Raw genomic sequence first — 24824 nt, 5'->3', positions numbered from 1 at the left:
GCAGAATACAGTTTTGTACAATTAAACCATGTCTCTGAGTCTTTATTGTTCCATCTCTGTTCCCCTTTACTGCAGCAGGAACCAGCAGTCTCCACTCCCTTCCGCCTGGACCTGCCAGAGCAGGAACCTCCTCACCCCACCCTGGGGCCCTGCCTGAGTCATTCTTCTGTCCCCCTCCCCCTACCCCCCCACCAAGCACTGGGGTCCAGGAGACAGTCTGAGCCAGGCTGGGGGGGAAAGGAAACCATAAGCACCTGGTCTCTTCCACTGTCCAGGCTCTGTCCTTCAGGGTCAGAAAGGAAGTGGGGAAATGGGGAGGACAGGGTAAGACTTCTGCCCAGAATAGATTAACTAGCTAGAAACTTCTGCTAAATGAAGAATTTCAGCCAAATGTTTAAATGACTCCAGAGCATATACACAGGACAGCACACAATGTTAAAATGTCAGCCTGAAAATCTCTACCCCATCCTAAGGATCTGAGCCAATCAAAGTTGCAATTGCAGAAGAACAGGGAATGGTTAAAAGTCACACCAGCACACTGATCCAGATGGGAAGGACCCCAAGGCTGAGTGGATGAATGGAAACATGGAATGTACTCAGGGCGCCCACTCAACTCTACTGCGTTTTCTTCTTTTGGGGAGCCTTGGCATTCCAGTAGAAGAGGACCTGGGCAGCGATGAGGCCATTGCAGAGAGAAGAGACTACAAAGGTTCCAGCCATGAGGGGGTCTCCAGTTTCCTGGGTGAGAGACACAGCTAGGGTCACTTAAGCGAAAGGGTTCCAAAAGAGGCAGCCTGAAGTCCTCGGGCAGGGAGAGGTAAGGTGAAGTTATGGTGCCCTCTAGAGGGGAGGAGGTGCACTCACCTGAATGGAGGTGAAGATTCGGGCCAGGGACCCTCCAAAAAGCAGAAACACTGTGATGGCTGAGAGCTGGCCTGTGTGCCCATTGCGGTAGTTGGTGGCTGCCTGGAGCAGCTAAGGGAAGAGTTGAGACACTGTTCTGTCATCTGAACTCATTCCATGTTCCTGTGTCGTTTCTCTATTCTCAGTCCCACCCCCTGCAAACTTTGGGTTTCTCCTCTACTCTTTACCCAGCCCCCTTCCCAACATCCTCTCCCTTGTTCCCAGCACCCACCCTTCCCACCACCACCGAAGGCATGTTGGAGGCCTGGAGCAGGGTGACTACAGCCTGGGGCGTCAGTGGTGAAAGCAGCACCAGAAGGACCAGGGCGTAGCACGCTAGGAAAGCAACACCTGGGAGACAGGGAAATAAGGAGTCCTTGTCAACTTCTGAGTCCCCTGGCTTCCCCAAGCCTGCCTTCCCAGCAAGGTTCCTGAGAGCTGGCAGCCAGCTCATGGGTCAATCCTCAGCACCTTTCACAGTCTGTCCTCTGTAGTGCAGGACCAAGAAGGCAATGGTGATTGTCTGGAGCATCAGGAACAGGGCTTCACCCCAAGAGCTGCAGAGTCAAGAGTTGGAAGGAAGAAAGGCAGGCCTGGAAGAGGCAGGGAAAGCCTCCAGAGCCCATCCATCTTGGGGACACAATTCTCTGATTATTCCCTATCCACCACAGCCCTACTGGTCCCTTACCTCCTGCCTCCCGGCGGCCCCCATGCAGTTGATTCAGGATTGGAAACTGGTTGTTCTTGGGTTGCTCACCTCCTCTCATCATCACCATAGATGATGACTAGAGTTCCAGAGAGGTTTAAGCCTTCCTGCCCTTTTGCCTCCCTCCCTCTAACCCCCACTAGAGTCGTGAGCGTTTACTCCTGGAGATAATGGGCAGGAAGGCTTTCCCTCACCTGAAGGGAAAGTTATTGGTGATGCTGTAGACCATGGTCCCAGTCAACGCCACTAGCTCTAGCATTACCGACTGAAGACTCAATCCTTCGGCACTCTTGGCTCCCAGTATTTTAAACACTTGGGGTAGTTTTACTGGTAAAAGAGGATGAGAAGGCAGGGCTGAGGAACTGACACCCCTTGGGTGCACAGCACAACAGCCACAGAGCAGACCTGGAGGCATGTTAACCCCACTTCTAGTTAAGGGACCCATTCAGTTTATGTTATCTCAGCACTCCACCCACCTCCCAGCAGCAGGAATTGAAGATGATAAGACACATACCCAGAAGTGAGCCAGCCACAATGCCCAGCCCCAGGGCTTTGCTGAGGAGAATCTTGAGGCAGGGAACTAAGAAGAGAAATTAAGCAGAGATGAGACCTCTGGAACCCAGGCCAGGACTTGTAGGCCTAAAGGCTTTAAGTGCTTTAAGATCTTGACATACCCACAAAAGGAAATCTTGGGTGGTCCGAAGGCAGGTGAAAAAGGCCTAGTTCTTCCTACTCCAAACCATATCACGTTCAGACAAGGTGACTCTCCAAAACAGCTTTTACCTTTTCTTTCCTCTGACCCACTCTTCCGTTCCCTGCCCATCACACCTAAACTCCTTCATCTGACTTCCAAGGCTCTCCACTGCTTCCTTGTGTAGAGCTGAACAAGGCCCAAGAGTCCTCTGATCCTTTATTCCCCGCCTGTGAGCAAGTAGGCAATCCACAAGTCTCTTCTCTCCAAGGATAGGTTTCCTTTATATCGCTCATTCTCGAACACTGTCCCTGGCCCCTACTCAGGAACTTCCACGGCCTGCTTTTATGTTCTAGCTACCAACAACTTCTCCAGCCTGTAAGTCCACCCCCAAAGTATTTGCCCCAGTGGTAGTTGACTATCATGGGTCATGAACGCAGCTAAAACATTGTCCCGGGAGAACAGAGCGGTACCAAAAAACTTGAGGGGGTGGACTGTGAAGGTCTGATGTCAGAGGAGGGTTTTGGCTGTGGCGTTGCCTAGTAAATAGAAAAAGGAAGCCAGACAAATTAAGCCCAAAATTACACCGTGAGCAAACGTGGAGGCTGGGAGGAAAGCCATTAGGATGGCAGGAGCCTTGGGGGTGCCACAGAAGGCCTTGATTCAGAAGAGGCTTTGAATCATTTGTAGCATTGCTCCTGAAGGTGTACAGATTTATTAGATGTTAGAACGATCTAATCAGATCTTAAACTGTGTTTTGTAAAATTTGAGTCTTTCCGTCTTTCATCGGTCGCTAAAGCAAAGTACCCCCACCTGGCGACTCCTCCTCTCGCCCAAATACGGAGTCCTCATTCTACGGAGCCGGAGACACTTCCGCCCCTCTCAGACACGACTTCCGCCCGAAATGCCGCCGTCACTTAGTCCGCACTCATGGCCCCTTTACGGCCGGAGAGCGCTGGCGCAAAACTCTGACCCGAGGCAAAATAAAACTTACCATGAAGCAAGTCCCACTGGACGAAAATTTGGTCGTAGCATTTCTCAGGTAAAAGAAGCGGCACCAGCACCCGTTTAAGTGGCCCGTCTACCTCGGCCGCCATACTGCAAAGTCAACTTCCGCCAATCCCTCAAACCGCCATTGACTGACAGTGCGCACGCGCGCTCCGAGCCTCCGCCTCCCGCCTTCCCGCCACTAAGCAGGACCGCGCCCCGCCTCCCGCGCCAGCTCTTCCTTACGCCGTCCCACCTCTGTTAACGTAAAATAGGTCTCGCCTGGAAACCACGTTTTTGGACGCTCCCTCCCTGCTGCTCAAATTTTTAAAGCGTGCCAAAGCTGTACGCCTGCGCAGTTCCATTTTTCGAGCCTTTGTTTACGCAGTAAGATTGATCCTTCCTTTCTCCGCTCCTCCTGCTCGGCGCCATCTTGTCTTCTTCCAGCTTACTACATTGTTCGAAGTTGAGAGAGAAGGGGCGTGAGTCTCCAAAATGGCGTTGGGTGTGGGCGGTGTAGCTTTCCACCTCCTGTACTCTCGGTGTCTCCAGAGGACATGGCGCCGATGGGAGCGAGACAGTGTGAGCCAGGCCGCTCACCTTAGGCGCAAGGCCCATGCTTCTCCCTCCTCAGGTTCGCCGAGGCAAATGGGTGCGCTGGGCCAGGACAGTGAAGCAGAGGTAGAGGCGGTGGGGAAGAAGAGCCCGGTTTCGGGAGATGGCAGCGTCCCTAGCTCCCATACGGGCCCAGTCCTGGCCGCTTGTGTGAAACGAAGGCCCCGGGGTTCCCTCTCACCCCACTGGCCCGAGGGCGTCACCCCTGGGCCAAGGCCCCTTTCTCGGCCTCCTATGACCAGGTGCTGAGCCAGGATTTGGGCCAGACGGAGGCGCCCTAGCATCTCGCCTAGGGGCATCTCAAGACTACCCAGCAGTAGCGATGCCTTTTGGCACCCAGTGCCAGGACACCAAGTCTTGGTGGAGATGGCACTGGTCATCGCGGTCTCGTGGCTGTGCACCTGCTGGGAGTACCACACCCGTCGGTGACTCCTGCGCCACAGTCTGCAGGGTCTTACGAGGTGTCGCGAGGCGGTGGTATGTTTGCTGGGTCTCGGCCACGTGCTCCCTCAAAAGGGTTGGGTCTGCCGGTCTCGGTGGCTGCTTTCTGTAGCCTTACAAGGCTCCCACAATTGGAAGGGCCCCATACTGGCCCTGGCGATGCTCACAGGGCGATGAACTGTAAAGGGGATTTAGCACTCCCTGGTCTGGTCGTTCAGGCTAGGGCGGTCGGGGAGATCCTTTTTAGAATCCACACTGGGGCTGTCCTATGGGTGCCACCCACCACTACTAGGGGGCACCACCACCAGGGACTGTGGGTTGCCTAGGAGCATAGAGGATATTTTATGGAAGTCAGAGTACGCATTGCTCCTGTGATAGATGAAAATCCTTTGCATGTGAGATAGGAGCATCCCAGATGCAGCCGGAGTTTAATCTGGGTTGTTCGCTAGCCCAGACACAGTGGGTAGGGCAGGGCATTTGACAGGCTGCTGGGACGGGTGGCTCCCCTGGATTGGAGGAGAGGTAACTGGAGCAGCCAGAGACCCCAGGAAAAGAGGAGCAAGGGAGGCAGCAAGGCCAGTTTGACAACAGCTGTGCCAGACTTTGAAGGAGGAATCCATGAGGGCATTGCACCACACAGTGACATTTTCATCGCTCCTGGTGAGCTGTTTCTAGGACCCTTAGACTCAACCATGGAAGGTACCAAAAGGTGTGTGACAAGAAACTTAACGGCTTTTAATCCTGGCAGGAAGGACAAGGAAAACCAGGGATAAAGATTTGAGCAAATTTTATTTTTTTCCCATGGGAGATGGAGAATCAGTCATATTTAATAAACATCTTTCCCCTCATCCCTCCCAGTTGCATTATTTCTTTGTTCATCAAGACAGGGAAGGATGATAACTTTTATCTCTTTGAGTCAGTTGAGTGATGAGAAATGAAAGCACCTCCTGGTGCCCTGGATATTGAGAAAAATGCTCAGAGGGGCTGGTAAGTGGGTGGGCGTCTTCGGACGATGCAGAAGGTAACAAGCACCAGGGTGAGGAGGCCGAGTAAGATCAGGCCAATGATGAGAGGCAGCAAGATGGACTTATCATTGGGACAAGAGAAACCTGGTAGAAAGACAGGTCAAGTGGGTGTCACAGTGGTGGTGGTTGGGATCAAGGTGGGAGGAAGGAATGTAGGGGATGTTGCGAAGTAGAGATTGGTGAGGCGCTCACCTAGATGTCTCAGCGGGAAACAAAGGGGAGCCTGGGGAGAGCCTTATGGAGGAGGAAGGACAGTTACCCCAGCTGTGACAAGCTAGAGGGAGGAGATTTGGGGGTGCAAGGAGGGAGATTATAAGCCTGGGTGGGGGCTTTCAGTGCAATGGGAAAATTCGAGGAGGGAAGAAATAGGACTTACTTGGTCCAAAGGCCCCTGAGGGCGACAGCTGAGCAGCTTGTAGCTTCAGGGAGAGCAGATCAAGGTGTAAAGCTGGTGAAACAATGATGCTTGCATTTCTGCAGCTGAAGCTCTGACCCAGGGGGGTTTGGAGATCTCGAAGGGATGAGTTCTGAACTGAGAATGTCCACTCTAAAAGAATGAGGAAGAGTTAGCTCCCAATCCACATCTCCACCCACTAGCCTGGGTCCCTTCAGGAACCCAAATATCTAGTACAAGAGAAAGGGGAGGTTACTCACGCACTGCCTGGGGGAAGGACACGTTGTACTCCACAGCCATATAGTTCAGGTAGACTGTGCTCTGCAGTGGATCCTGGGGAGGTGACCAGGAAGACTCAGGGCAGCAGGGGAGAGTGGCATCCAGGTATAGAGTAAGGAGTATGGCAAGAGGTTGGTAGGGATAGGGTGACAGGGAGGGGTGAGGGTTAGTACCTGTTTGAATCCGAAGCTGAGCTGTCCGGAGGGGAATGAGAGGAGCAAGTGGGAATGGGTACCTTCACAGCCCCCCTGGGCCTTGGTTCTGTTGGGGTTCAGTACAGAGATGCCCCAGGCCTGTAGAAGTTAAAGATGAGAAGTCACAAGACTGCACAGCTCTGCCATTCCATGTTCCCTTTGTCTTCAATCTGTATTTGTCTCCTCTGCTCTTCCTCCCCGACTTCTGAATATCAGGCCTCAGCCCCTTCCCTTCATGTCCTCCAGTCTTTTAGCTTTACCTCTCCTCCACCCTGGGTTGGGTACAGAACTCGCATCTGAATCTGGGCTTGGAGCCGGACGCAGGGCTGGGAACCATTACTCCAAGTGTAGTCTCCTATTGCCTTCTTGGAGCCTGGGCTAGGACTTGGAGAGGGTGGTGGTTCTGGGTGGGGGGATCTGGTGGAGGGTCCTGGACTTGTGGCAGTACTGTTGCTTGTTGGATGAACTGTAGTATTTTGATGACTGGTGGTGGTAGCAGGACTATGAGTGGCTGTTGGGGACTCGCCACTGGTGGTTCCTGTGGTGTTGGTTGTATGCGTGGTGGTGGTGATTCTCTGAGTGGTGGTTCTGTGGCTCTTGGTAGTTCTGTGGCTGGTTGTTCCAGGGCTTGATGTGCTTTCTGTAGCTGTAGGTGTCACCGTGAAGGATGGCAGCAGAGTGGCGGATTTTTTATGAGGACAGTCATTCCCTGTCCCCTGGGCTTTGAGGAAAAGACTGATTAGCAACCCAGGGTGGACTTCTTCCCAGGGGCCGCCTCCCTATCCCCTTCCTCCTTACCTGCTAGTAGCCCCAGCAAGGCCCCAGAGAAGAACACAGCCAACCTCATGACAGAACAGCCTTCACCCCAAGTCCAGCAGTGTTAGTACCAGCTGCCTGCTCAACCAACCCTGTACCCTCTGCCTTCTGTTTGGAAAAAAGAGGAAATCTCTGACTTCCTGTTAACTCGAGGTGATCCCACCCCCAGCCTGACTCAGGCACCTCAGCCCCAGCCACTGTGATCTCTTAGTCATTAAATGATTGGCCCTGGTGTCACCAAAGGAGCTAGCAGAATCATGTGGGTAGTGAGATGGGGAGTTTTGGGGAAGTTGTTCCTTATGGATTTGTCTTCCTCAGCAAAATATGCTTGGCAGTTGCAACAAGTGATTACAGAGGCAGCAGCCCCTCTATGGGAGAGCTCACTAGGATGTAGCACTCCCTTTTCCCTCCATCACTTCCTCTTTGCTGAGACATGTGAGGTGCTTATGATGGTCCTTGCTCAACCCCTATGTAAAGGTCATCCCCCCGGGTTAATATGACCATTTTCCAGTCAACAAGAAAGTGCAACAGAAAGTTAACTATTAGCAGGGGCAGGGGCAGTACAGCTGTACCCAACAGCAGGTGGGAGGGAAGAAATGAGAAGCCAAGGCAGGCAGTTTCCAAGTCATTTTATTCAGAATTTTGTGTGTTTCCTGAATCAATAAATACTATACAAAACAATGTAAAAATGGCTACCATTTTGTCTCCCCTGCTCCCCCCCGCCTGGGGACAATCCCCTGGACTACCTCGCTCAGGGGTTCGCCCTCCAGATTTGGCCCAGCAGATGAGGTGGAGCAAAACTGTAGCCCCTACTGAATGAATGTTTTCAGAGGAATTCAGCTGGGGTGGGAGAGCCTCTGGGGTTTCGAGGTTGACTAGGTTAGGGAAATGGATTAGTGTTTTTGGGAGAAGACGGCGCCTACCCCAAAGAAAAGGGTGTCTAAAATGTTCACGGTTCCTTCTTTTGCCTCAAAAAGTGACATTTATTCAAAGAGTCAAAGAAAAAAAAAAAAATGACAAGATGTCCATCCCTTGGCTCCCTTCCCTCCCCCCTCCTGCTGCTCCTCAGCCCCCTCCAAGGTTTCATCCCTGGCTGGTGCTAGGTAGCACAACAGCCCCCCTCAGATGAGGTCAGCAACATTGAGGGGCATCTCCTCAATGGAGGTGTTGTAGAAGGTCTCGATATCTCGAAGAGTCCTCTTGTCCTCTTCTGTCACCATGTTAATAGCCACACCCTTACGGCCGAAACGTCCACCACGACCAATTCTGGAACAAGTGAGGATAAGGAAAATAGAAAAATCAGAAGCTTCTCTGTAGGGAGGACTGGGCAAGAGAGGGGCTGGGCTGGTTAACAAGACCAAATTTTCTTTTACCTGTGGATATAGTTTTCCCTATTAGTGGGGAGGTCATAGTTGATGACTAAGGAAACTTGCTGTACATCAATGCCTCTGGCCTATGTAAAGAAAGAAGGCAGCTTCAGGGTATGAATGAGAAAACACAACTCTATCCAGAATTAACCATACATGTAGGCAGCCAAAGGAAGGCAAAGGAAATAAACACCCCCTTTTCCGCAGAAACCTGAGGCGTGCCAGATTTTATTCCAAGTTGCTACTTTCCTGAAGAGGGGCACTAGTAGGCCCCTTGGAAGAGGGAATCACCTTGGATTCTCTCCTCTTCCTTCCAGTCTTGTCCAAATGCCCCTCTACTCACCAGTAGGTCAGTGGTAATCAATACTCTGCTAGAGCCAGAGCGGAACTCCCTCATGATAACGTCTCGTTCTTTTTGGTCCATGTCTCCGTGCTAAAACAGGAAATGAAATGGTGTAAAAGGTGGGTCTGTTGCTTCTGAGAGAACTGGCTGTAAGTAATACTCTTCGCATGTTTTACTGTGCTGGTAAACAATGTAGAGAAACCTCACCATGGCAGAGACAGTGAAGTCTCGGGCATGCATCTTCTCGGTGAGCCAATCCACCTTCCTTCGGGTGTTGATGAAGATGACTGCCTGGGTAATGGTCAGGGTTTCATACAAGTCGCACAATGTGTCCAGCTTCCACTCCTGGGGGGGGTGGGGGTGGGGAGATCAGTCAGGGGCTATACCCAACAACTCACCACCAGGTCCGCCTCCTGCACTGCGCCCCACCTCTCGTTCCACATTGATGTAGAATTGACGGATACCCTCCAGTGTCAACTCTTCCTTCTTGACAAGAATTCTAATTGGGTCCCTCATGAACTTCTTGGTCACCTCAAGCACATCAGAAGGCATTGTAGCTGACAGCAAAACCACCTAATTAAAAATAAAAGCAGCTTCAGGGTAGGAAATACTCCAGAATTCCGTAGTTTCCCTGGCAGTTCATAAATGCTCTTCTGTCATCACCCCCAAGCACACCACAACCTATATGCAAAGCTATCAGCCATACAAGCAAGACAACCCCGATGTCCTGTCCTCACCTGGGTGTTGCTGTTGAGCTTCTGGAATATGTCATAGATCTGGTCCTTGAATCCACGGCTTAACATTTCATCAGCTTCATCCAGTACAAACATCTTGATGTATTTGGGAGCTACAAGGAAAAGGAAACACCAACGGGTAGTTATTTAAAAATCTGAAATATACCTAGCTATCCTGATAAAGAACAGATAGGCAGTCTGCTCTCAGAATACAAAGGTTGATCCTTTGCCTGGGATCCCCTTTCCAGGCAAGACAACAGCCTTGGGAAGTAGAACACTACCTGGGCTGAGATGACAGAGAAGCCAGGCTCAGATGACACGCATGGAGTTCATCACAGAGCAGCTCTTTCAGAGGATATCATTGGAAATGAAATTATAACCAAACTAAGAAACTGGAAAAAAGCATGCATATGGAAGTGACCCAGAGGACTAGGAAGCAGATGCACTCACACAAGTATCTCCGGTTAAGCATGTCGAACACACGGCCTGGGGTACCCACGATGATATGGGGGGCTTCCATCTGCAGCTTCTGCACCTCAGCACGTACATTGGTACCCCCAATGCAGGCATGGCACGAGGCACCCATGTAATCTCCTAAGGCCATAACTACCTTCTGTATCTGAATCAGAATAAGAACAGTGCCTGTATATTAGCTCCAACTGCCAGGCCCCATTTTAAACACTCAATTCTTTCCAACTGTTTGAGACCTAACACTATTAAGCTAACCCCTCAAGCAAGAAACCAGTAAACATACCATGTAAGATTAAGATCTCTGCTGATAAAAGGCAGACTCAGAATTTGAACTCAGGATGGCTCCTGAATGTACACACTGATTCACAAAAATAGCCCTGAAATAATTTCTGTATGGTCGGTCGCCTGAATCCTCTTGTACTCCTGCCCCATAGAATCTATGTTACATCTTCACTTTCAAATCATATTCTGGACCCTAAGGCCCCAGAGGAGAGCTTTACGGTAACTTCTTCCTTACATTATCTTTGTTCGGAAGTCAGGCACAGAATGACCATGACAGCTCGATAGAACATTACAAGAATGTATCCCCTTAAACTCAATTAGCAGTCAACTCATGAGACGGGTTTCTGATCTTTTCAAGGTTAAGGAAAACAGCCCTACATTTTATGTGCCCCAGGCATGAAATAGCTCTGGCCACCAATCCAGGCATCAAGCTAGGATGAACAAAGGACTAGACATCTGCTTTGCCCCTGACTGATATAAGAGCAACACCACCAATCAGGTGCCTCTTTGCCCATTGCCAGGGAGTTTTGTTCATAAAATGGCCAAACTTGCCCAGCCAGCCAGGCTCCACCCAGCAGCCTTTTCATCTGACTCAGGAAATGGGTGGAGTAAGGGATGCTTATAGTGTTTGGTGTAAGAAAAAAAAGCTTATAATTAACCTAGTAAGTCTTGAGACTTGGATGTCATCAACCGACTTCACATCACCTATTTTCCCCTTACTTCAGTTCTAAAAACAGTGGTAGTTAGGGTACATACTTCTGGTTTCTGCAGATCATTTCTAAATGAGCCCCTCAGAGGAAGGAAAGTAAACTCACCTGCTGGGCCAACTCTCTAGTGGGTGCCAGGACCAAGGCCTGGGTGGCCTTTAGATCTAATTCAATCTGTTGCAGAATTGATATGGCAAAAGTGGCCGTTTTCCCAGTCCCAGATTGGGCTTGAGCAATCACATCATAACCTAAACACAAATTGGGAGAGAAATTTGACATGGTAGAAAGCATTCTTGGGAATCATGGGACATTCAAAAGCCCTGCTGAATGAGATCAATAAGCGACCAACAGAGATGTTATGTGCTCAGCAGTAAGTGCTTCAGACTTTTTGACAACGTAGTACCCAAACAGGAACAGAACTGAAAACTAGGCCAAGTTTCAGTCATTTAGTACTGCAGCAAAATTAGTCTAGAAATATAGCTGTAAAAAGCCAACATGATATGGCCAAAACACTACCTCAGAGATTAAACCAGCAGTCAATCCATGTGTCCAGGGCATGAACCAGGCATGGGCACAGAGCAAAAGCCAAGCTGGGATAAACAAGTTGTTTTGTCCCTCACTGATATGAGACAGGCGCCACCAACCAGGTGCCACTCTACCCAGATCAGGGACAGTTCAGAACTTGTTCTAGGGCAGAGGGATCTTACCCTTGATACAAGGAAGAATGGCTCGCTGCTGGATGGCAGAGGGCTTCTCAAAACCATAGGCATATATGCCACGGAGGAGTGACTCTGAGAGGTTCATGTCATCAAAGCTGTCGACAATCTCATTCCAGTTACTCTGCAGGAAACCAAAGAATCAAGAGAAATGGGGCTGTGCACTTGTATAAGAGCAAACAAGCCCCTTTACCTGCACTGACACCTCAGAACCCACAATCTCTCTTTAACCCAAGGAAGCCAGCTGGTTGGTTCTACTCAGCCTGGGAAACCACCCTAGGGGTCAGCCCACCTGTAAACAGTGAAGCTGGCTGTTAATACAAAGGAGAACAGAATCTGGATGACATGTTTCAAACAGTAAGTATTATGTACTACCATAAAGGAATTAGATATTTCCTACCTATCTGGGGGTTTTAAGCTAACTAGCACAGTTGAATCCTGGGTTCTGGTTTTATTCATTGACCCCCCCAGTGCAAAATCGAAATAATGCTACTACCACTGCCTTTCCCAGAGTTGAAAGATAATGGTGGGAGGGATCCAGCCTCACCTCGATGACGCCTTCGGGTTCCATCCCATCGGGGCCATTGTCTCTGGATCTGTTGGTTTAAAAACAGGAGTATGTAGAAATCCTGACAAGCAATCTCTTCCTACCAGCAACCGGCTTTGCATGATGCCATCAGCCTTCACTCCCTATTCCCACCCCCACGAGTTCCAGTAAGACGCAAGTCATTTTACAACTGAGTCAATCAAGCCTTTGCTCCATCCCGGGAGCGGCTCAGGCCAAGCCACCCCCGACACGATGGAGTAACGCTCCGTTAAGACCCAAAGGCTGGAAGGAACTGCGCTGCGCTTAAGGGGTGGCTTAAGGTGGTGCTTGCCTCCCGGCCCACGTGTCCCGGGTCCGGCGCTCCAAACCCAAGCGCGTGCACCTCCCACCGAGGCCCCTGCCTGCCGGAAATCCCGCCCTCCACCTCCCAGACGCCGGGGTAGGACATCCCCTTCCCCCCACGTCACACCGCCCGCACCTCCCCCACTCCCTCCAGCCCATCTCCCCCCCTCACAGTGCCCGGATGTGGGAGGCCGCGGGCGGTGGCGGCCTCACGCACAATGAGCCCCAGCCGAGCTAGCAAATGGGGAGATTGCACAACACTTAGCAGCGAAGCGGACTGGGGGAGGGGAACGCCTCGAGCAGCCATGTGCTTGCTCCCTCGACCACCCGGCAACGGCCCCCCCCGCCACACACACTACAGGGAACAATCCACATCCCGCCCGCCCCCGTCGCGAAATGGCGTCGCCCTCCCATACCTCAGGCCGCTCACCCCTGAAGGAAAGTGGACCTGCCCATCCGCAGTTTGCCAATTGCCCGACTTGTGCGGCAAAATGGACCCGCCCGCCCGGCGCCGGGTGGGCTCCCGGTGCCTCACGCGGCCGCTCCTCGGGATTAGGCTCGGTCCTGGCCGTCAAGAAAACCAGCACACTGAACGGCCGGCTTCTTCTCCCCCGACCCATAGCTCCACGCGACTAAGCGACTGGATTTATAGACCCAGGGACCCCCGCCTTCGGCGAGTGGTACCGTCAGAATCCTCCGGAACCCCGAGCGCGCGAGCCCTCCCTCCGGCAGTGAGGCAATCGGACCGGCGGCTTCGGGCCACGCACGCCCGCCTCTACCTTTCCCCACTAAAAGTCGCGACCTCGCCGCCCGACTCAGTGACGGGGCTTCGCGTACCGCGTCGGTCGAGGATCCCTCACTAACCTCGCGAGCTAGGTCCCGAAAGCCGAGCTGTCCTCGGCCTCTCCCAGGGCCTGGCGGCAACGTCGGTCGTGGACCCGCCCCTCACCACCCCCTCCACGCGACGGATCCTCCCGTCTTGAGTCTCCCCTCAACGCTGGGGGGCCTGGGACTGGGGGGGCCTCAACTCCCCCCACTGGAGTCTTCGGAAAGGGTAGCAAAGTAAGTAGCCACAACCTCTTGCAAATATCTTTCTTACCGGGAATCCTGACTCGCAGACATGATCCTTAGAAACTAGGGCGGAGTGCCCGCCTATCGACAACTTATAGAGCGCTCGACCCCGCCCCAGCCATCACATTGGCTTGACCGCTTCGGCCCCGCCTGCCGCCTCTCAGCAACCCGGCGTGACGTCAATTCGTAGGCGCCCTGGCACGCAGCCACCATTGGATAACTTGAGCGCCTATCAAGATGAAGACCCGCCCCGCAGCCTCATTGGCTAAAGGACCCGCCTTTCTTGCCGGTACGGAAGTGACGTACGGGAGTCAGGCCTCGAGGCCTGGCAGCCATCTTGAGGCCCTGCACCCCTACACGTGCGGAGGCGAGAGTGCCCTGGTCATGTGGCCTACCGCGCCCTATCAGGCAAAGGGGGCGAGGTTTCAGCCTCCAGGGACTTCCGGGCTCCCGGGACTACCACTTTCGTCGATCTCTACTCCAGGTCTCCACTGGACCTACGTTTAATTTTGTTCTCTCCTGCACCAACGATAAGTCGGACAACCAACCCCCAATGTGCAGAGATAATGGAATCAAGAACCATATCCTAGCGCCTAGGAGGGTTCCTGGGCTGGAAGAACGGGTGGAGTTTACTAGCATCTGGGGTTGCTGTCATAAATACTGCCGGCCCCCTTAAGTGTGCTGTTTCCCCAACTTTAGCACCTTTCAAGCTCCATTTTTGAGGCTTACCAACTCTCTGTACTAGCAGCTTGGCGCCCCCCACTGGGGGATTCTTTTTGTGGACGGCATGGTGGTGGTGCTGTCTGAGCCACGGATGGAAAGCTCGCCCCAGGAGTCTTAAATCCCATAAGGGGAAGCTAACAGCACTGGCTGGAGGAAAGCCTGAGAGCATATCCACTAGGTTGAGGCCCCTTAAGGAAGACCACCACTATGTATCTCCAAAGGATCCTTTATTGACAGAGGAGGACCGTGGCATTTATATATATATATAAAAAATGTTTGACGATTTGGCAGGCAGTAATCCCATTGCCCGCCCACCACCCCTAGATTTTTCTGCCCCCTACCCCCGCCCCTGCACATGGAAGGGAGATGACTGCCCCACCCAGGCCACAAGGCCATACTCCCTTGCAGACAGCGGGAAATAGGGGATTTTCCATGGCCACCCCTTGAACATCAGAAATCAACAAGTATTCTCTCAAAGGGAAAAAAAAATACAGAAATCAAAACATTTAAATATGAAAAACCAAAGGGAACTGGGTGGAAAGAGGCTAAAGACAAAAGGAACTTGAGTTTCTTGGGAAGGGTCTCCCATGTTCCCCTGCCCATTAACGAATGGGCTCGAGGCCTGGGATACGAGGCTCACACAGTGAGTTTGCAGTGACACAGCTCCTTGTAGATCTGCCGACGAAGTTTGGGCATGTCCTGCTGAGTGAAGCTGAATGGCTGAGACAGGGCCAGGTGCTTGCAATACTGGGGTTAACAAAGCAGGCCATGAGAACCACCTACTGAGCACGCCCCACCTCCCCGCTACCCAGTAGGACCTGTGCTACATATTTCTTCTGATACACCTCTCACTGGATCTTTCCAAAAATATTCCCATTTCACAAACAAACGAAACCAAGGTCCCACAGGCTGGGGTTCAAAAAAATCTGACTATAAAGCCAAGGTTCCTATTTGGTACATAAAATATCAAGTGTTTAACAAAAACACTTTGCACTGGGGATCAGAGGCAGCTATATCAGGGCCAGAGCCCAAGGATCCCGTCCCAACAAGGTATGGAGAAGCCAAGAGAGGACCAATGAAATCACGTTTCTGCATTCTAACACACGTAGGGTTACTCCCGCTGCGTAAGCGGTTCTAAGTCAAATGAGGGAGGCCAAACAGCTTCCCCCTCCCTCCCAACTCTCTTTAACCCACCTAGTATCTGCTTACCTGCAACACAAAGGCGCCACAGTCACTGTCATTATTCTGCCTGGCCACATTCTGGAGAATAAAAAGAAGGTAAGCCCTTCTCCTGGAGACCCTAAGGGTATAGCTTCAACTTCTGCGTCCTACCACACCCCCTACCATCCCAACCCTGCTTAAACCTCCTCTAGGAACTTACCATTTTGAAGAAACCTTTCCAGCCCTGGTGGAAATCCAGCCGGTCTTTCTTCACTGCCTCTGCCTGCAGATACTTGGCAATATGCTGTGTAGATGGAGGAAAGGAGGAAGTGAGCCTCTTCATTTCCCAACTGAACCCAAGCTGTGCTGGTCACAGGCACCAAGCCCAGGTTGCTCATCAGAGACCCAAAACCCAACCTTCTGCCTGATATGCCTTGCCACTGGATCTCCTCCCCACATTCTGGCCATCTTTCCCTTCCCTCTCAAACCTTAGGGCAGCGGCGGTTCAGGGTGCGCTGCGAGTCAAAATAGGTGATGGTGCGCCGCCTCACGTCAACAGAGATGAGGGACCAATGCACCTCCAGGTGGATGGGGATTAGCAGGAGCTCTTTATTGAAGATGTCCACCTAAAGAGGCAGGGATGGAGGTCAGGTAAGACAGCACAGGAATCCTGCTAATTGTTATGAGAGTTCTAAAGGAGGAGCAGGCAAGGAGCTAAGTGGAAGAACTCAACACCCAGCCCCTGGACCGTGAAGCAAGGCCCAGCATCTGGATGTCTGGATTCTTGGGCTTAAGGAGGAAAGCAAGACAGAGGAGGTGGTACAGAACAAACACTGGAGGGCCCAGGATAGGCCAGGTACTTTTTACACATTAAAGGTACAAGTGCTTAGTAGTAGGTTCAAGATCCTGGAGCCAGACTCTCAGGGTTCAAACTCAGCTCCTCCATGTACTAGCTTATGACCCAAGCAAGTTACTTAGTAACTCTATACCTCAATTCCTTTTTCTGTTAAGACTGAAAATAACAGTATCTACCCTCACCTGTTTGTCACACAGATTGAACTAATTAATATCCACAATACACTAAGAACAATGCATGGCACCTAACAGATGCTCAGTCAGTTAACACAACAATTCTGAAACAAAGTTCTCATGAGGAAACTGGTTTGGAATAGTAAAGCAGCTTGCTCAAGGTGAGAGAAGAGATGACAGAGGTGGAATTTAAACACAGGCATAGAGAAAGCCAAGTTCTTTCCGATGCATGTCACCCCACCTCTACAGGGAAACAGGAATTAAGAAATGCTAGAGGCAATGGCCCTACCTCACTATAGAAATTTCCTGGCCTTTGAACTGGAGGACAGGTAAACTAATCGGAATGGAGAAAAGAACTCTTTCCCACCCCACCAAACCTGCTGCCCTCCGCCTTAATTATATTCCCTAGTAACTTAGGCCAAAAACCTAGGCATCATCCTTGACTGCTATGTTTTCCTCATCTCTCATGTCCAATCCATCAGAAAGTCCTATTGGTTCTACCTGCAAGAGCTACCCTAAATAAAACTACTTCTATCAATATTTCCACATTGACCACTCTGGTCCAAGTTTCTCATCAGGACTTCTCAGCTACTCTGTTTAGTCTGCCTGCTTCCACTCTTGCCCCCTTTCCCTCTATCACCAAACAGGAGTTTAAAACATGAGTCACTTCCCAGATTGCTTGACGCTCTTCAATGGCTTCTTAGACCACAAAGAATAAAATCTACCCTGATTGACCTGCCCTCCACACCTCACAGGATCTACTCTCTGACCAAATTTTCTATGGTTTTTCCTTTGCTCACTCTGCTCCAACCACACAGGCAGCCACACGGGCCCTCTGATCATCAAATGTTCTTTCTTGCTCTGTGTCCCATGTTCCTGGTGTTCCCTTTGCTTAGTATACCCTTGCCCAGATGTGCACAGGGTTGGCTCCTCCTCACTCAAGTATCAGCTAAGAGAAGCCTTCCCAAACCACCCTATCTAAAGTACCCAGCCCCATGCTACCACATTACTGTTGTTTACAGCAAATTATCACCAGCTGTACTTTAACTGGCTTATTGATTCTCACCCCTAAAAGGCAATAAGTTTTCCTTATTTAATACTGTATTCTTAATGCCCAGAACAGTACCTGGCACACAAAAGACATTTAATAAATACTTGAAAGTCTGAATGAACAGGGTTGGGGAAAGGATTCATAGGAAACAGAACTCTTCTTTAGAGGCAAGGTGTTACATAAAATGTGAATTCATAACTCACGTTTTTGGTCCACCTTTTCACCCCATCATAACCTTTGGTACGGAGTTTATCATAGAAGAAACTGTTGAAGAAATGCACCTGTGCCAATGATACAAAAGAGCCAGGTGGAATCAACAGACCACAGGCCCTCCCGCCACGTGTCCTCTCCCCCGCCCATTCCATTTCATCACAGCTCTAAGGACTGGTTTCCACAAACTCCAGTCCAACTTACTAAAGGGAAAAAGCACAAACTGTTTTCAACCTCATCTTATAACTTCCCACCCTGATTTGTGGGGTTAGCCACTGGGGAAAAACACTACAGACTAGGGGAAAGGATTAGAATTGAAAAGTTTAGGACCAAGATTACAAATTTGAATTTAACAAATTACCTTCTACTACCACTCCCCAGAAAGAAAGACCCTCTTTGTGTAAAATGTAAGACATGAAAGAGACTGAAAAAGCTGCTTAAAACTTCCAAAGTTTTTCCAGGGACTGAAGTATCTGGTTAGGCCTACCTTTTCAGGGACTGTGTCCATGACCAGGTCTCCGTACATGTTCATCACCTGAGGAGAAGATGGGAGGCCACTTGCCACGGAGGGTGTGGCATGGGTACAGGGCTTCCCCACAGAGAGGGCCCCAAACACGTTGTTCCCCAAACCCCCTCTTGGGCCTGTTTCTCCACACCTCCTTACCTGGTCATTGAGCCAGTTCTGTCCATACAAAGTCCCCAGGTCATCCATAGTCAGCACATGCCGCTTATAGGTGACTCGGAAGCCCCTCACCATGGCATTGCCTGGCATCCGCTGGTATGACTGGATCAACTGCAGCACCAGGCCCTTCCTGGGTAGGCCAAGGGTTGAGTCATGCAAGAGATTGGGGTGGGGGCGGTGGCTTGGGCACAGAGTACCTTCTACTGCCTAGAATAAGAATCTAAAACTTTTTCTTTGGGTCATGGGTCCTTTTGAGGACTTGCTAAAGGCACACTCCCCTGTAAGAAGCACAGGAATACTTAGGTCCACGTGGTATTTCAGGGTCCCAGGTAAAGGCCCTCCCGGGTGGCTCACGGGGGCTTGGCACCTTGTCTGCAGATTCCTCCCCTTCAGTTCTAGCTTCCTCCTCCTCCCCGACTACATCCCTATGGGAGAAAAGGCAGCAGCATTCTCTCCCCATCTCTCAGGTCCCAGCCCTCTTCCAAAGGGCATCTCTTTCATGCCTCACCTGGAAGGTGCAGAGAACTCCTGCTGGAAAATGTCCTCTAGTTTCTCCACTACCTCATCTGTGCTGAGGGGGATGAGGCTGCCGTAAGTCTGAAGGAATTCATCCAAGATGCCTGAGTGGAGGGAGGAGAGAAAAGTGAGACTCCAGATCCCAATCTCACAGTCAGCTAAGAGGAAAGACGAGATCCTGAAGGGCTCCTTACTCTGCACACAGGTGACATGCTCCTCCCGCAGAGGGCTGTGCTGGCCAGCTTTCTCCCCAGGCCGCTCGGCCTCTTCTGCAGTGCCCACATCTGAGCCCTGAAAAAGCTCCTGGGCCACGTGGTCCCCGATGCTGCACACATTGCTGATGAGGATGCTGGCATCAGGGGGTGCCAGACTTCGCTCTCCTTCTGGCCCAAGTGGTCCCCCAAAGCCATTGGGCAGAGTACAAGAGAGGAGACCTGCAGCGCAGGGGAAATAGGGTGGAGGCAAGAAACTCACTCAGATCAAAGAACAATGGGAAGAGTAAATGAGGCACGCAAATTATAAGACCACGAGAAGGAGGAACTGAAACAAAATCTACCAGTACAAACACTAAAGAAGGAAAACCCTAAAGCATGAGACAATTATGTTCAAGAGGTTATAAGAGACAGAGAGGAAGAGTTATTACAGGCATACCTCAGAGATATTGCGGGTCTGCTTCCAGACCACTACAATAAAGCAAATATTGTAATAAGCTGAGTCACACAAATTTTGGGGTTTCCTGGTGCATATAAAACTTACCTTTACTATACTATAATTTATTAAGTGTGCAACATTATATCTAAAAAGCTAATTGAAAAATACTTTATTACACATGAAAAGATGCTCAACATCACTAATCATCAGAGAAATGCACATCAAAACTACAATGAGGTATCACCTCACATTGATCAGAATGGCCACCATCAAAAAGTCTACAAACGAGGACTTCCCTGGTAGTACAGTGGATAAGAATCCACCTGCCAACGTGATCCCTGGTCAGAGAAGAGTCCACATGACATAGAGCAACTAAGCCCGTGTGTCTAGACCCTGTGCTCCACAAGAGAAGCCACCACAATGAAGAAGAGCCCCCCACTCCTGACAACTAGAGAAAGCCCATGCACAGCAACAAAGACCCAGCACAGTCAAAAAATAAATAAACCACCTCTGTCTTCTTAAAAAGAAAAAAGTCTAGAAACAAGGCTGGAGAGGGTGTGGAGAAAAGGGAACCCTCCTACACTGTTGGTGGGAATGTAAGGTGGTAAAATCACTACAGAGAACAGTATGGAGGTTCCTTAACTAAAAACAGCAACTACCGGGTGACCCAGCAATCCCACTCCTGGGCATACATCTGGAGAAAACCCTAATCTGAAGATACCTGCACCGTGATGTTCACTGCAGCACTATTTATAACAGCCAAGACATGGAAACAATCTAAACGTTCATCAACGGATGAATGGATAAAGATGACGCGGCCTATGTAAACACTGGCATGTTACTCAGCCATAAAATAAAGAATGAAGAAAACTCCCATTTGCAGCAACATGAATAGACCTAGAGATTATCATACTAAGTGATGTCAGAAAGACACAAACCGCTATCACGCGTATGTGGAAACTGATTTTTAAAAAAAGATAAAATGAACTTATTTACAAATCAGAAACCAACTTATAGAAATATTGAAAACAAACTTATAGTTACCAAAGGAGAAATGTGGAGGGGAACGATAAATCAGGAGCTTGGGATGAACATATACACACTACTATATATAATATAGGACTTAGTATATATAGTACAGGGTATTCTACTCAATGTTCTCCGATAACCTGCATAAGAATCTAAAAAAGAATGAATATATGTATAATTGAATCACTTTGCTGTACACCTGAAACTAACACAACACTGTAAATCAACTGTATTCCAATAAAATAAAAATATTTTTAAAAACTTAATTGCTAAAAATGCTATCTTCTGAGCCTTCAGAGAGCAGTAATCTTTTCAGAGGTGGAGGCAATGAAATATTTCAAGAATTAACCAAAACGTGACACAGACATGCTACTGAGCAAATACTGTTGGAAAAATGGCACTGATAAGACTTGCTCTACTCAGTGTTGCCACAGACCATCAATTTGTAAAAAATGCAATGTCTCTGGAGTATAATAAAGTGAAGCGCAATGAAATGAGGTATGCCTGTACTCAAAAACAGAAGGAGAGCAAGAAAACATTAGGATTCAGAGAGATGTAAATTTCAAAGCTATTTCTCATAATGCCTAGCATACTAGCATAGTACCTGGCATACAGCAAAGACTCACTAAATACTCAAATAATTAATAAAGACAAAGCCTGATGTTGTTTAGTTGGGGTTCTCCGAAAGAGAAACATTCTGAGAGAGAATGTCACATACAACTGTCCAGGTGATGTACTCCTCTACCCAGAAAGATCCATCCCACCACTCTAAGAATGAGATGTACATGCATGGGGCACTTACCCTCAGAGGCCAAATGAAGAGAGTGTTCAAGCAGATATGGTTGGCTTTTCTAAACCATGATTCCCTCTCTCATCTATGCACAGGGCACCTACTTAGGAATCCTGTTTCCCAGCCTTGACTCTCTTCCCAGACTTAGTTCCTGCTCCGAGTGGGGCTTAAAACATTGCACAACTGTTCTGCAATCTCTCTCTCTGCCCTCCTACTTTCCTTAGACCCAGCTCTTATCACAGCAAGAGACTCCTGGTCTCCCAGGATCTTAGCCCTTTCCACCCTCTCCTCTGCCCCATTCCCACCTTACCAGAGTCAGGGCCCAGAGGAGACTTTGGAGTCCACCTTAATCCATCTTCCTCCATGGGGGCCCCAGAGGGCACTGGTGGAGACCCTCTCACCCCATCCTCAGCCATGAGAGCACCTAACAGACTCAGCCGGGGTGGAGCTGGTCCCCGGGGGGAGTCAAAACGACAGCAGGGGGATGGCACCTGTGGTGTCACAGCCCCTTCCCGGGGTGAAAGATGGTTCTTGGGGTGTGCGAGGTTCCGCCGCCGGCCCCGGTGGCGCCCCCAAAGCTTCCAGTGGAATGTCAGCGAGGTGCTTTTTGAGTAGAGCAGCATCCGGAAGGCTCTCATAGCTCTGCGACGGCGCTGTGAACAGGTTTTCCGATGAGTAGGGCGGGGAGGGCGAGGCCTCTGGGAAGCTCCCAGCTGACCCCATCTGGGGGGCAGCCTCCAAGCTGCCACTTCCTCCTCCTCATCTTCATCTTCGTCGTCCTCTTCTTCCTCCTCCTCTTCACTAGCTGAGGCATCAAAAGAGGGCCGAGGGACAGGGAGGCGTCTGGTTGGCACTGTGGTCCCTGACCCAGGGTCTGGCCCAAACCCTCCACCTGATTTGAGTCGGGGTTTGGGGGGTGGGGGCCAACGAAGACGCTCCCGCCTGGGACTTGAAAAAGCTGGGGCTATGCCGGGTCCAGGAGGCTCAGGCCCCCAAGACCCAGTCCCTTGTATAGTCTCTTTCATCTTCCAATAGCCTGGAAAACAAAAGTTGGAGTGTCAGAATCCAAACATCCTACACCCCAGATCCCACCTCTCTTTCTCAACATGCGTCTTCTGCAATCAGACACAAACTACTGAAAAAAGAGATTTCAAGCAGACATGACTGGCTTTTCTAAACCAGGACTCCTTTCCTTAGACCCAGGTCTTAACACAGCAAGAGACTCCTGCTCTCCCAGGATCTTAGCCCTCCCTAGCCCCTCCTCTGCCCACTCCTAACTTCAGATCTTCCTTATAGTTAACATGGTCCACAAGCTGCCCTTTAGAGTCTGTGCCACCATCTCTCTCCTGACCAGCTAGAAGCAAGGAAGAATGGCTAAGCAGCAGGCCTCAGGGCTCTTATTTCTCAGATCCCCACATCAAGCCTAGTATTTACAGGCTCCACTTCTCTACTTTAATACCACCAGGGGCTTCCCTGGTAGCTCAGACGGTAAAGAATCCGCCTACAATGCAGGAGACCTAGGTTCTACTCCTGAGTCAGGAAATTTCCTGGAGAAGGAAATGGCAACCCACTCCAGTATTCTTTTGCCTGGAGAATTCCATGAACAGAGGAGCCTGGCGGGCTACAGTCCATAGCAAAGAGTAGGACACGACTGAGCACTAACACAAGTCTATTGGCACAAGGGATATCCTAATTGAGAACTAATAAGGGAAATGGCTCAGCTCAGTATGGGAATACTGACATGGTACAGAGATATGTGAGAACACAACTTCCGCCGGGAATCCGTAAACGAGAGTGAGAAGAGTTCTCCATCACCGCGGAATGAATGGGGTGTGTGGGCATGTTCGGGTCGTCTCAGGAGGGAATGGGGATACGAGGGCTACGGTTCAGGTCATAGAATCTAATGAGAAGGGAAGGATTTTAGAGGAAACTGAAAGAGAACCGGATGGCGCTTAAGGAGCCGAGTCAAGGCGCGCTGAGACGGAACTCAGCCGAGCCAGGTTGGCCCAGCCCCCTTCCTGCTCCGTCCTGGGGACCCGAATGCGTCCCAGCACCGGTGTGGTCCTACAGGCTCGGGAGACTCCGCGTGGAAGGGCCTTATAAAGCCCCTTCGAGGGCCTCCTGGGCCCCCATTAGGTGGGAATGGGGTCCAGAAATGGGAGAGGCCGTGGCAGAGCTGGGGGGAGGGGAGGGGGCGTCCTCACCCAGAGCAGGGAAGCCGGGCGGACAGGCCCGAGGGCGGGCGTCTCCGGCCTCAGGCTTCCCGGCTCATCTCTCCGGCGGCGGCGGCCCCACGACTTCTGCTGTCTTCAGGCGCAGCCGTCTCAATTCAGGATTCCAACGCTTCTGGGCCGCGCGCCGCGCCGCCCCGCCGCGGCCGCCTCTTGCTCTGCTTCAGCCTCCACCTCCACCACCTCCCCCTCCTCCTTCCCCTCCCTCGAGCCCCAGGCCCACCGGCCGCGGTGGCGCACAATTAGTGCGTCACACCCGGCGAACAGCGCCGGCGGGGCCACCACGCGCCTAGCCCCGCCTACCCGAGAGCGCAGACGCCACGGGACCGCCCCGCCCACGAGCTCCACTCAGGGCTGCGCCTGCGCACACCCGCTGAACCCGAGCTGCGCCTGGCAGCCCTTCCATTAGTTCTTTTGCGCCTGCGTGTCCCGTGCCGCTCTTCCGCCCTCCGCCCGCGCGGTGTAGCCTGGTGTTCCACGCACCCCGGGGCCTGAACTGGGGGCCCTGACACGTGGGTGCAGTGAAGCGCGTCGGAAGAGGGCTGGGAGGTCCCGGTGCGTGGACGGGGCTGAGGCACAGCAGTGGGGGAAATGGATCCAAGGTCTTATTTATTCTTTATTTTTAAATTTTGGGCAGGGCTTGCGCAGAAAGGAGAGATCAGAGGAGTGAGTCAGGATCAGGACTGGGGCGTATGATTTAGCCAAGGCGACCCGGCCTGCCGGGCCACGATAGTGGACAGAGTGAAAGCAAAACTTGGGACCTGAAGAGTAATGGTGTGGTTGAAAGGGGGCCGTGGTCATCAGGCACCCTCTGCAGACCGGCGCCTAACAATTAACACCTCTGGAGATAGTGATGGAAACTGGAGTCCAGTAGATAGAGAGCGAAGTGAGGATGGGGCTTCTTGTGGGTGGAGAGGCAGAGGGTACCTAAAGAGAGGTGTGGTGTAAAGAACCAGGAGTTTGAGCGGAGGAAGAACTCGTGGACATTTGCCAACCGACAGGATGGTTGTCTCAAACCGCCGCTAGATGGTGGTGCTGTTCTGGAAGCATTCCAGTGGGACCCAAAGGAAGTCTAGACAAAGCCTGGCATTTCCCACCCCCACCCCTACCCGACTCCCTC

The 24824-nt window shown here is 51.0% G+C and overlaps 4 protein-coding genes and 4 non-coding genes across 9 annotated transcripts; all 8 read right to left on the bottom strand.

Moving 5' to 3' along the window:
* Nucleotides 1–95: 95 nt before the first annotated feature.
* Nucleotides 96–3426, bottom strand: MPDU1 (mannose-P-dolichol utilization defect 1). Its single transcript, XM_052658094.1, has 7 exons — nucleotides 3295–3426; nucleotides 2124–2189; nucleotides 1804–1936; nucleotides 1375–1460; nucleotides 1136–1254; nucleotides 865–975; nucleotides 96–738 (listed from the first exon to the last, which is right to left on the bottom strand). The coding sequence occupies exons 1-7, from the start codon at nucleotides 3395–3397 to the stop codon at nucleotides 616–618; spliced, it is 741 nt and encodes a 246-aa protein (XP_052514054.1). The 5' UTR covers nucleotides 3398–3426; the 3' UTR covers nucleotides 96–615.
* Nucleotides 3427–5159: 1733 nt separating this feature from the next.
* Nucleotides 5160–7354, bottom strand: CD68 (CD68 molecule). Its single transcript, XM_052658371.1, has 6 exons — nucleotides 7034–7354; nucleotides 6496–6956; nucleotides 6215–6334; nucleotides 6023–6095; nucleotides 5745–5915; nucleotides 5160–5452 (listed from the first exon to the last, which is right to left on the bottom strand). Exons 1-6 carry the CDS (start codon nucleotides 7080–7082, stop codon nucleotides 5319–5321), a joined length of 1008 nt encoding a protein of 335 aa, XP_052514331.1. The 5' UTR covers nucleotides 7083–7354; the 3' UTR covers nucleotides 5160–5318.
* A 309-nt stretch (nucleotides 7355–7663) lies between these two features.
* Nucleotides 7664–13686, bottom strand: EIF4A1 (eukaryotic translation initiation factor 4A1). 2 transcript variants are annotated; one of them, XM_052657256.1, is made up of 11 exons: nucleotides 13660–13686; nucleotides 12219–12267; nucleotides 11663–11795; nucleotides 11064–11203; nucleotides 9946–10114; nucleotides 9499–9608; nucleotides 9191–9334; nucleotides 8969–9106; nucleotides 8762–8851; nucleotides 8425–8504; nucleotides 7664–8317 (listed from the first exon to the last, which is right to left on the bottom strand). In XM_052657256.1, the coding sequence occupies exons 1-11, from the start codon at nucleotides 13680–13682 to the stop codon at nucleotides 8173–8175; spliced, it is 1221 nt and encodes a 406-aa protein (XP_052513216.1). In that variant the 5' UTR covers nucleotides 13683–13686; the 3' UTR covers nucleotides 7664–8172. The 2 variants fall into 2 exon arrangements, with proteins under 2 accessions (XP_052513216.1, XP_052513217.1); XM_052657257.1 differs by lacking the exon at nucleotides 13660–13686 and adding an exon at nucleotides 13425–13443.
* LOC128065728 (small nucleolar RNA SNORA67) lies at nucleotides 8573–8716 on the bottom strand. Its single transcript, XR_008201106.1, has one exon. It is a non-coding gene; the product is annotated as a small nucleolar RNA SNORA67 (small nucleolar RNA).
* LOC128065762 (small nucleolar RNA SNORD10) lies at nucleotides 9696–9836 on the bottom strand. The gene has a single exon (XR_008201138.1). It is a non-coding gene; the product is annotated as a small nucleolar RNA SNORD10 (small nucleolar RNA).
* Nucleotides 10630–10774, bottom strand: LOC128065748 (small nucleolar RNA SNORA48). Its single transcript, XR_008201124.1, has one exon. It is a non-coding gene; the product is annotated as a small nucleolar RNA SNORA48 (small nucleolar RNA).
* Nucleotides 11497–11628, bottom strand: LOC128065746 (small nucleolar RNA SNORA48). Its single transcript, XR_008201122.1, has one exon. It is a non-coding gene; the product is annotated as a small nucleolar RNA SNORA48 (small nucleolar RNA).
* Nucleotides 13687–14723: 1037 nt separating the features above from the next.
* On the bottom strand, nucleotides 14724–23315 carry SENP3 (SUMO specific peptidase 3). The gene is given in 12 exon segments (XM_052657567.1): nucleotides 14724–15101; nucleotides 15564–15614; nucleotides 15736–15819; nucleotides 16004–16141; nucleotides 17799–17876; nucleotides 18293–18340; nucleotides 18470–18617; nucleotides 18996–19107; nucleotides 19198–19437; nucleotides 21784–22509; nucleotides 23215–23276; nucleotides 23278–23315. Coding segments are annotated over 12 exon segments (1836 nt in total). The 3' UTR covers nucleotides 14724–14990.
* Between the last annotated feature and the right edge of the window lie 1509 nt (nucleotides 23316–24824).

Source organism: Budorcas taxicolor, chromosome 19, assembly GCF_023091745.1.
Source record: "Budorcas taxicolor isolate Tak-1 chromosome 19, Takin1.1, whole genome shotgun sequence".
Classification (NCBI taxonomy): domain Eukaryota; kingdom Metazoa; phylum Chordata; class Mammalia; order Artiodactyla; family Bovidae; genus Budorcas; species Budorcas taxicolor.
The sequence above is the reverse complement of the archived record's forward strand: the minus strand, read 5'-3'. Positions and strand labels throughout refer to the sequence as shown.